We start from the raw sequence: 11,019 nt of genomic DNA, 5'->3' as shown, positions 1-11,019 counted from the left end.
ATGTCTAAGGATAATCATGTCTAAGGATCCACGTATATATATTCCGCTTTTGTCTTTCATATCTTAGGGAACAAGAATGAAGATATAGGGTATTATAGTTTATGATTTAAGTTTATTATAGAATTATTTTAATTAATTCCAATAATTGGTATCAGAGCCCAATTTCTTGAATTAGAAAGACTTATTTTTATACATGAATTTAGAGAGACTTATTCTTGTCATGAATTTAGGGGAAAATAAATCGATTTCATAATTTTGAAGTTCGTTGTATAGAGAAACCCTAATTGGTAAACCCTAAATTGAATTTCTGAAATCATAAGTTGAAAGGTAACTGTTTAATGTTTAAAGTGAAAACCGTAAGTTGAAATGTATAATGAATATTATTTTGGGAAATAATATTATTTCAATTCCTATTTTAAAGAAAATAATTTTATTTCATTATCTTTTATTAAAAGAAATTCGTTAAAATATTTTTTTTAGGAAATAATATTATTTCAATTCCTATTTTATTTTAGAAAATAATTTTATTTCATTATCTTTTATTAAAAGAAAATTCGATAAAATATTTTATTTTTTGGAAAATAATATTATTATTGAGGATAATTATGAAATAATATTATATAATTATTTTATTGGAAACTAATTTTTTTATTTAAGGAATTTTTAAGAAAATATTATTCAATTTATGATTTTTTTAAAAAATAATATTATTTAATTATTTTATAAGAAAATAAAATTTTAAGAAAAATAAAATTTTGATTTTTTTTAACACAGTTAAGTTTCTAAATATTATTATTATTTATTTACTTAAATTAATATAAGAAAGAGTCGAACTCTTTTAATTTTATTTATGTTTTAATCTTATTAAATAATTCATCGAATTGTTCTTTATTTAAATTAAATAAGTTAAGTTATGACGTCACCAAAGTACCTCTCTAATTTAGTTTGTTTAAGTTCGAATTTTAAATGTTTGTAATGGTGAATTTTAATGTGACTAAATAATTGGCCCAAAGTAAGGTTACTAGTTGACCGAAGTTCACAATTACCTGTGATAATAAGCACGTAACAATTATAAAGATTTTTTACATGAGAATATCAAAATCATTCCAAATAAAGGTTTGTTATTTTTCATGCATTATTGTTAGTGTTTGATTATTGCAACAAAATATCACTAGCAATTAAATTTCATTGTCCAAAGACTTGAATTTAATGGTGCACGAGATATTTTGGATGGGATTTGCTGATTATTTTAAATTTGATTGAAAAATTACAGAATTGAGCATGTTAGTTACAGTTTAAATTATGTTTTCAACTAATGTTGTAAATATTAATGCCAACTTAAGTTCAGTCCCAGTCCTTAATGACTCTAACTTTATGGATTGGAAGGAGAACATTCAGATAGTTCTCGGTTGCATGGACATGGACCTTACGATACGGACAGAGCAACCCACTACTCCTACGGTTATTAGCTCTCTTGAAGAGAAGACTAAATTTGAGAAATGAGAACGCTCTAACCGCATGAGTTTATGATCATAAAGCGTGCAATTCCGGAGGTGTTCAGGGGTGCTGTGTTTGAAGACACCACAAATGCTAAAGATTACCTTGCAGAAATTGAAAAGCGCTTTGTTAAAAGTGATAAGGCTGAAACAAGCATTATTCTTAAGAGCTTGATTTCAATGAAGTATAAGGGCAATTGTAATATAAAGGAGTACATCATAGAGATGTCTAATCTTGCATCAAAACTTAAGATACTAAAGCTTGATTTACATGAGGATTTACTTGTGCATCTCATTCTGATTTCTCTTCCGGTTCAATTCAACCACTTTAAGGTCAGTTTTAACTGTAAAAAAGAAACGTGGAACTTGAATGAACTAATTTCTCATTGTGTTCAAGAGGAAGAGAGATTAAAGCAAGAAAGGACAAAATGTGCTCATCTGGTAAGCATCTCTAAGGATAAGGGTAAGAAAAGGAAGAATGTTGATGCTGCTCAGGGTCCAAATGCAAAGAAAAAGGTTAACAATGACTGTTTCTTTTGCAATAAGGTTGGACATCTAAAGAAGGATTGTACTAAATATCGTGCATGGCGCGAAAAGAAAGGTACATTTCTTAATATGGTTTGTTCTGAAGTTAATTTAATATCAGTACCTGGAAATACTTGGTGGTTAGATTCCGGTGCTACTACTAACATCAGTATTTCAATATAGGGTTGCATGAGCTACCGAAAGCCAAGTGATGTTGAAAGACGTATCTTTGTGGGCGATGGAAAATCGGTAGAAGTTGAAGCAATCGGACACTTTAGATTGTTGCTTAGTTCTGGTTTCTATTTGGACTTAAAATATACTTTTATTGTACCTTCGTTTAAACGAAATTTGGTTTCTATTCGTTATTTGGACAAAAGTTGTTATTCTAGTTTGTTTGGAAATGGTCAATTTAAGTTATCTATTGGTACTTCGGATCTTGGAACCGGTTCATTAATGCATGATGACAATCTTTATTTACTTGATACAATTTCTATATATAATGAAACTCTGAATGTGGAATCAAGAGGTACTAAACGAAAGCTAAATAATAATAATTCGGGTACATTATGGCACAAACGCTTATGTCACATCTCTAGAAATAGAGTTGAACGTCTTGTGTCAGATTGGATTCTAAATTCCATTGATTTTACGGACTTTAATGTCTGTATTGAATGTATTAAAGGAAAACAAACCAAAGATAGAAAATTAAATTTATATAGAGCTACATAAATACTTGAGTTGATACATATGGATGTTTGTGGACCGTTTCCGACTTCGTCTTGGATTGGTCAACGATATTTCGTATCATTCATAGACGATTTCTCTAGATATGCATACATTTTTTTATTCAAGAAAATGCTCAAACATTGGATGTGTTCAAGTCATTTAAGATTGAAGTTGAAAATCAACTCAACAGAAAGATAAAGAAAGTTAAATCCGATCGTGGTGGTGAATACTACGGTCGGTATGACGGTTCAAGTGAACAATGTCCAGGGCCTTTCGCTAAATACCTAGAAGAGTGTGGTATCGTTCCTCAGTACACCATGTCGGGCTCTCCAAGCATGAATGGTGTAGAAAAAAAGATGAAACCGTACTTTATAGGATATGGTGAGGAGTCTGGTTAGCCATTCATCCTTACCAAAGTCACTCTAGGGTGAAGCACTAAAGACTGCAGCATACATTTTGAATAGAGTGCCAACAAAAGCAACGACTAAAACCCCTTATGAGCTTTGGTCAGGGCAAAAACCCAGTCTAAAACATTTTCATGTTTGGGGATGTTCAGTAGAGGCAAAGCCTTATAAGACTCATATGGATAAATTGGACCCCAAAACAGTTGGTAGTTACTTTATTGGCTATTCTGAACGATCAAGAGGCTATAAATTTTATGATCCCAACTTAAAGTCAATTTTCGAGACAGGAACAACTGTATTCTTTGAGGATGTTGAGTTTGGGGTGAAGAATCAAATAAAAGATTTTGTCTTTGAGGAAGAGTCAACTTCTAATTTTGTTAACAAGGAGTTGACTCCTATTCCGATTTGTATGGACATTGATCAAGATTCTCATATGATCATTGATAATATTGGAATAATTCTAGAAAATCAAGACGATGTTGATCTCCCAGAGGTACAAACTCAACAACCTCAAGAAGAAAGTATTATTGAGGAACAAGTGCCATTACGACGATCCATAAGAGTAAGGAGAAGTAACATGTCAGATGAATATGTATTTCTTCAAGAACATGAGGATAATCTTGGCATTATGGAAGATGATCCAATAAACTTTCATCAAGTCATAGATAGTTATAATTCAGCAAAGTGGATTGATGCAATGAATGAAGAGTATAAATCTATGCAAGACAATAATGTTTAGGAACTTGTCCCATTACCAGAAGGGGTGAAGCCTGTTGGTTGTAAATGGATTTTTAAAACCAAACGGGATTCTAAAGGTAATGTGGAGAAGTATAAAGCACGTCTTGTGGCTTAAGGTTTTACTCAAAAATATGGGATTGATTATAAAGAGACTTTTTCTTCGGTTTCAACTAAAGACTCTTTTAGAATAATCATGGAACTTGTTGCACATTTTGATATGGAGCTACATCAGATGGATGTAAAGACAACATTTCTCAATGGAGAAATTGATGAAACAATTTATATGGTACAACCAGAAAACTTTGTGTTCAGAGATTCAAGAAATATGGTTTGCAAATTAAAGAAATTCATCTATGGGCTCAAACAAAAGTCTCGTCAGTGGTACCATAAATTTCATGAGGTAATTCTCTCATTTGGTTTTGGAGGGAATTTAATTGATGATTGTGTGTGTCACAAATTCAGTGGGAGTAAACATATATATCTAATTTTATATGTTTATGAAATTTTGCTTGCCTCAAATGATATAGGCTTATTGCACCAAACTAAGACTTTTCTGTCGAGAAATTTCGAGATGAAAGATCTTGGTGAGGCCTCATTTGTATTAGGGATCCAAATATATCGAGATCGTTCTCGAGGAATTCTTGGATTGTCACAGATGAGCTATATCGATAAAGTACTTAAAAGATATGGCATGCAAGATTGTAAATTAGGAAATACCCCAGTCGCTAAGGGAGACAAATTTAGTCTTCAACAATGCCCTAAAGGAAAATTGGAAATTCAAGAAATGCAAAAGATTCCAAATGCTTCGGTAGTTGGAAGTCTAATGTATGCTCAAGTTTGTACGCGTCTAGATATTGCATACATAGTTGGCGTATTAGGAAGATATTTGAGCAACCCAGGTTTGGATCACTGGAAGAAAGCTAAAAGGGTTATGAGATATTTAAAGAGAACTAGAAGTTACATGCTCACATATCGGAGGTCGAATGATCTTGAGATCATTGGGTATTCTGACACTAATTTTGCGGAATGCCAAGATAGTTTAAGATCCACTTCGGGCTATGTATTCTTGTTGGCTGGTGGAGCGATCTCTTGGAAGAGTTCCAAACAGGGACTTACAGCTTCCTCCACCATGGCAAAAGAGTTTGTAGCATGTTATGAGGCATATGGCTAAAGAATTTTGTCACTGAGCTGCATATTTTGAAAGGGATTGAAAGATCCCTTAGGTTATTTTGTGACAATAATTCAGCTGTGTTATATTCGAATAACAATAGGAGCTCGACTAAGTCAAAACATATCGATATAAACTTCCTAGTTGTGAAGGAAAGGGTACAAAGTGGTCAAACTTCTATAGAACACTTGGGTACAAACTCCATGATAGCTGGTCCCTTGACAAAGGGTCTGCCGCCTAATGTCTTTCATGAACACACTACTAACATGGGTGTTTTAGAGATGGATGATCTCTAGGTTAAGTGGAATTTTGTAAATTCAGTTGTCATTCAGTTTGTTATATGGATATTTAGGTAATTCAGTTTCTGATCAGATAAAGTATTGTACGGTTTATTGCATTTTGTACAATAAAGTTAAAGTTTGATCTCACTAAAATTAAGGTAGGACTAGTTGAAAATTGACATGAATAGATCACCTTGAATGTAATTTTTCATGCCAAAAATTCATGATTAATCTATGTCATTTAGTCATATTGATATTTGTGACCATTGAAGGTTTAGTTGTGATTGATACAACGAAGACCGCCTTGATCCTTGTTAATATGATTTATGGACGAGATTGTTAATGTTCTCGAAATCGATGACAATACTGTGCACAATAAGGATATATTATTCATTTTTAAATATATATGTCTAGTGGGAGATTGTTAGAATTTAAAGGGGCATTTATATATTTAAATGGATATATATGGTCATTGATTATAATAAGTCAATATTATGTGATCTAAGAATGTTTGAGATTTGACTTAAGGACGTTATTGTTATGAATGTTAAATTGTGGATACCTTGCGGTATTTCTAATTTGATGAGGGGCAAAATTAGAAATTAGCGTAATGAGGCAATTATGACGGTTATGGTCCCCAAAAGGCAGAAGAAATTATAAAAGGGAGGTTGTTTGATAAAAAATAAGAATGAACTTATTTTTATAACACTCTCTCTCTTTCTGAATCCCCATCATCGGAGAAATAATGTTAAAAGATTTATGTCCTTTTGGAAGACCATCTCATCTAATCATGTCTAAGGATCCATATATATATTCTCTTTTGTCTTTCATATCTCAGGAACAAGAATAAAGATCTAGGGTATTATAATTTATAATTTAAATTTATTATAGAATTATTTTAATTAATTCCAACAAATCTCTCCATAAATTTTACACCATTCAAAAAACGAAATCTTGCCCTAATGAATTCATATCTCTCCATGATTCCCTCTTATCTTCATGTTGTAAACATGAATGATATCTCCTTACTGTTATAAGGAAAGGCAATAATAATAATAATTGAAATATGTTTTTTAGTTCTGGGGCCAATACAAAGGGGGGTCTGTCTTTGTTTCATACTTGCCTTTGACAAATAAAAAAGATGAAATTAAAGGTGCATGCTTTAGTAAGTAATTACCAGATCTACCGGTCGGCTCCCACCGACAAACCATAGTGGTGGATCCTCGTTTTGTTGACGCCAATATCCATCTCCATTTTCTCACTTATAATTAAGCTTCCACCTTTACACTTTACCCTTTACAATACTATATACTATACATATGCCATCTTTCATTTTTTTTCTTGGTCAACCTCAACCCATATTTGTTAATTTCTTGCCTCCAAAGTGGACTCTAATTGCCTTCCTTTTTTTTACCATTCCTTATTAAATCATATATGTTCATGTTTAATATTTAAGTAAGAATATTAATGTTCAAGCAAACCAAACATATAAAGCTAGCTCCTAGTTAATTTGGTTGCAAGACATTAATTCACATGATGTATCCCATCAATGAAAATGCTGTAGAGATGGAACGATTCTCCGAGGATGTCTCGAACATATTTTAAGTCATAAGAAGAAAATTATAATAAACATAAAAGAAAAAAATAAAGTCAAAAGTTGAGAGCTGATCAACAAATAGAATTTTAAGTACGAGAAATATTAAAAAATTAAATAAAAGTCATTGTTGTGTAGCTCAATCAGTTAAGCGGAAGATCAGAGTTTATCCCTACTTAATGTATTCATCCTTTAAAAAAAAAGATAAATAAAGAGGTATTGTTCTCATTATCATTCATCACATAAAGGTAAAACATTAAAGTAAGTTTTGATTGCTATGAAGATTATTAAGCACACACTTGAGTGTTGAATTGAGGATGTTCGACTTTGATATTGGATTCTCTTAGACTATTATTATTATTTGGATATTTATTTGCCTTTGATTGCGATATGTTTTGCTTGAAATCCATGTAGATGTGTGATGTGATGATCACTTGTTTTGAGTTGAGATCCTACTTTGATAAACTTTGATGAATTTCATTTTCCATACATTAAATTTAGGTCTCTTGTACATGGATCAAAAAATACAAAAATAGATTTATTAGGTCTCCTTATTTGCGAGGATGAGGAACCACATCATCTCGCCTCTCGGATATAAGCCCTTAACTTTGAGCGTAAGCTTCTTTGTGATATAATAGAAATTACCTCTCAACCATGAGATACTCACAAAAAAAAAACCTACAAAATTGAGACTAATAAACTAAGTATATCTTTATGGTTACCTTTTGAATTTGAGTTGGGGTGAGATGGGATTTTGACGACTACATTAGATTAATGAAAAAAGTATATCATTTGGGAAAGAAAGAAAAAATATGAGATGAGACAAAATAGGAAAGTAGATGATCAATAATTTGATTGGTACAACATTAATATATATTAGTTACCAATTGGCAATGAAGCAGGCAAATTTTCTCCACATGAAAGAAGGGAAGAAAATTGATCTGCTTCATAACTTCATGGCAAATATATATTACCTTATTATAATATAATAATAATTACCACATCCTCAAACAAAGCCTTTGCTTGCTTTGATCAAATACATACTTACTAATTAATTTCAACACAAACATATAAAATTAAACTTATTGCTTCAAATGAATCCTCGATTTCCTCAGCCACATAATTCCCTCTCTCATAACTTGACGCGTTTCAAGAGAGAAGATTATGTAATCAATGGTTTTCTTCTTCGGAGCTAGCAAACACGAAAACAAGGAGTAAACGATCCATCAATGATTTTCTTCTTCGGAGGAGCCGGTGGTTAAACATGAGTAGTCCTTATCATGGGAAGGGTGTGGGCGGTGTGACTCTCCAAAGGATCTAATATGGTCCTTAAGAGACCTCTTATGCTTGAAGTCTGAACCACAAGTGCAATACCAAAGCTTCCCACAATTCTTCTCATGAGTCCTCCAATCTCCCTTAACTGCAAAGGCCTTTGCGCATTTCCTACACGCGAAAGGCTTGGCTCCGTGTTTCCTCTTGTAGTGAGTTTGTAGCGTTCTAAAGTCCTTTAAAGGCTTAGCCCTTGGGTGGTTGATGTTGTTCTTGCATCCTGTTGCACAACAATAGCAAGGAAGTCGCAGCATTGCCGCCGGTTGTGTCCCCCTTAAAGACTCTGGTCCTCTTCTATACTCTGATCCATGCCCCCACATGTGCATCTGTACTAGTACAAGTTATTCATATGATATCATTTAAAAAAACATTAATCACAAAAAAAATTACTCAAGGAATTGAAGTCATGATCATGATCATGATCAACCAAGGCATTAAAACGGTCCACTAATGATGAATTCCATTTCACATTAATGCAATTAGTTATATAATATGCTAGATTGATAATTAATTGCTCTAATTAGCTTTCCCTTCCACCTCTTTCTTTTCACTATTTGGGAAAGTTGTGTCATTTTAGCATTGGAAGCATATTAAATAATTAACCAATAAAATTTTACATTCTTTTTAAAATATATATTAAAACATTTTTATTAGTTAATTACCTTCAAAATCATCCAAAGAAGTTAATTTTGTTGCAAAGTAATGTATGAAAATAAATATAAAAAACATATAAATTTGTTACTAAATTAGTTGCAAAAAATTGTATAAATATGTTAATGAGTCGCTAATTATAGTTGCAAATATGCGTATCAATTTTCAACCAACCAATTAAGCAACAATTTGGTTGTAAAGTTAGTTCTCTAACTTTTTTTTTTGATAGTTAGAAATACATATTACTATTTAATTGTAATAAGTTTAATTCTGTAACAGCTTCATAGTTTACAAATAAACTGTCGCTAAAACTTTCTTTTTGTAAAGGGATAATGTGTATTTAGAGTATCTATTTAACCATAACCAATAATTTGTATGCACCAACTTGTGATAATGTCTTACACAGAGTCGGCCCGAGGTTTGGGTTGTCCTAGCCTCGGTAGAAAAAGTTCAACATATTTTTATTTCCTTAAGTCTAGTTTTAAAAATTGATTAAAAAAAAATCATTTTTGGTGAGAATATTTGACCTCATAACCACGTTGAAACTTTAAATGCATGTCTTGAACCACTAAGCTACAACTATTCATGTTTAAAATTACAATAAATATAATTAAATATTTTTATATTATTAACAAATGGGCTGCCCTAGCCCGAAGGCCTGCCTCGCTTACCCAGGGTCGGCCCTGATCTTACAAACAAGAAATTAGAAATCTAGTGAAAAGAAGAGAATTAGCGACAGTTTATTTTCTATCACTATTGTTCCAAAAGAAAATAACTTTAATTCAATTAGCGACGGTAATTTTATAGTGGCGGAACTCATTACTGTCCCTATTGTCTTTTAGCAATGGTAAATTGAGCCAAGATGTTTTCCTACCTCTTTTCCATTCATTTAGTCGACTCGAGACAACGAATAATTCAAACGTCGCTATTGATCCTTTTATATTAGTGAATTGATCTATGGAGATGTTTTTTAAAGGTAATTTGTTTTTCATTATTCGACATCCATGAGAAAATGCATACACTGTGTGAAAAGAACAAAACAAAAATATACCTGCATGTTGTTGTACCTATTGAAGGTCTTGCTGCAAATGGAACAAACAAATTGCATAGGACCAATGAGTATTTGTGCTGGAGTTGGGATCCAAAACCTACTCTCCATGTTGAAGCTGTTCACCACGAGTTTCCTTTTCTTGTGTCTTTCTTCATCTTCTTCATGACCTACTTTTCCCACCAAGGAACCTGCTTCAGATCTCTTGGTGAAGGCTTTATCGGGCAACCCTATTTGCAAAGAAACTACCACTTTCTCTTCTCCCTCAGCCTCTTCCTCCTTCATCGGCTTATAAGTATGATCCTCTCTTAGCTTGCTCAAGAGGGGGAGACACTCCACGACATGCTCTTTCGAAGTGCTAATTGTCAAGTAACGATCGAATGCTCGTTTACTATTGTTGTTAGCGTATGGAGATGTTATCGTCGAGGAGTTTGACATCGAAGATGGTGAAGCTATTGGCTTTAGCCATTCAATGAAGGCTGAAGATGGGGGTCCTGTTTGGAAGTAAAACTCCATATCCTACTCTCATGTTAGGATAGAGATCAGCCTCTTTCCCAACATGTTTCTCTCTTCATTAATTTGGCTTATATTTAGGCTTTATGTAGGAATTAATGCTTTTACACCCATTCTTGATCTTCTTCTTTTTCTTTGTGTAAAAGGTGTTTGATTTGTCTTTTAGGTGCTTTTTTCTTTAAAATTATTCAATTTCATACTTTTACTAGAGAGAGGGAGGATTTAGTGGTGGGGTTAGGAAATTGACATGCAATTTGAGGCTAACTGTGTGTAAAGAGAATCCTAGAACATTATAGTCATTCATATATATGTTTTATTTTATATTTGACATAAAAAACATTTATAAGTAAGACATTAAAACTTTTTTTGGGTTCAAAATACTTTGAAAAAAATATTCAAAACTTTTTTTGGGTTCAAAATACTTTGAAAAAAATATTCAAACCGATGCAAGTTCTTCCCTTTTGAATAGTATAAAAATTCATATATGAAGGAGGATAACAATAAATATCGCTCCATATGCACTTATCAACAACAATATTGTTGTAA

At 32.3% G+C, this 11,019-nt stretch overlaps 1 protein-coding gene across 1 annotated transcript; it reads right to left on the bottom strand.

Annotated features, from left to right (window-relative positions):
- Positions 1-7,745: 7,745 nt before the first annotated feature.
- LOC124921011 (zinc finger protein WIP3-like) lies at positions 7,746-10,546 on the bottom strand. The gene is made up of 2 exons (XM_047461609.1): positions 9,964-10,546; positions 7,746-8,587 (listed from the first exon to the last, which is right to left on the bottom strand). Exons 1-2 carry the CDS (start codon positions 10,474-10,476, stop codon positions 8,159-8,161), a joined length of 942 nt encoding a protein of 313 aa, XP_047317565.1. The 5' UTR covers positions 10,477-10,546; the 3' UTR covers positions 7,746-8,158.
- Positions 10,547-11,019: the final 473 nt, after the last annotated feature.

The sequence above is a fragment of the Impatiens glandulifera genome, chromosome 1 (assembly GCF_907164915.1).
Source record: "Impatiens glandulifera chromosome 1, dImpGla2.1, whole genome shotgun sequence".
Taxonomy (NCBI): Eukaryota; Viridiplantae; Streptophyta; class Magnoliopsida; order Ericales; family Balsaminaceae; genus Impatiens; species Impatiens glandulifera.
The sequence above is the reverse complement of the archived record's forward strand: the minus strand, read 5'-3'. Positions and strand labels throughout refer to the sequence as shown.

Coding starts and splice junctions, on each gene's coding strand:
- LOC124921011 (XM_047461609.1), bottom strand. CDS start 10,476: ATGGAGTTTTACTTCCAAACAGGACCCCCATCTTCAGCCTTCATTGAA. Junction 8,588..9,963: donor ATAGGTACAACAACATGCAG/GTATATTTTTGT, acceptor GTACTAGTACAG/ATGCACATGTGGGGGCATGG.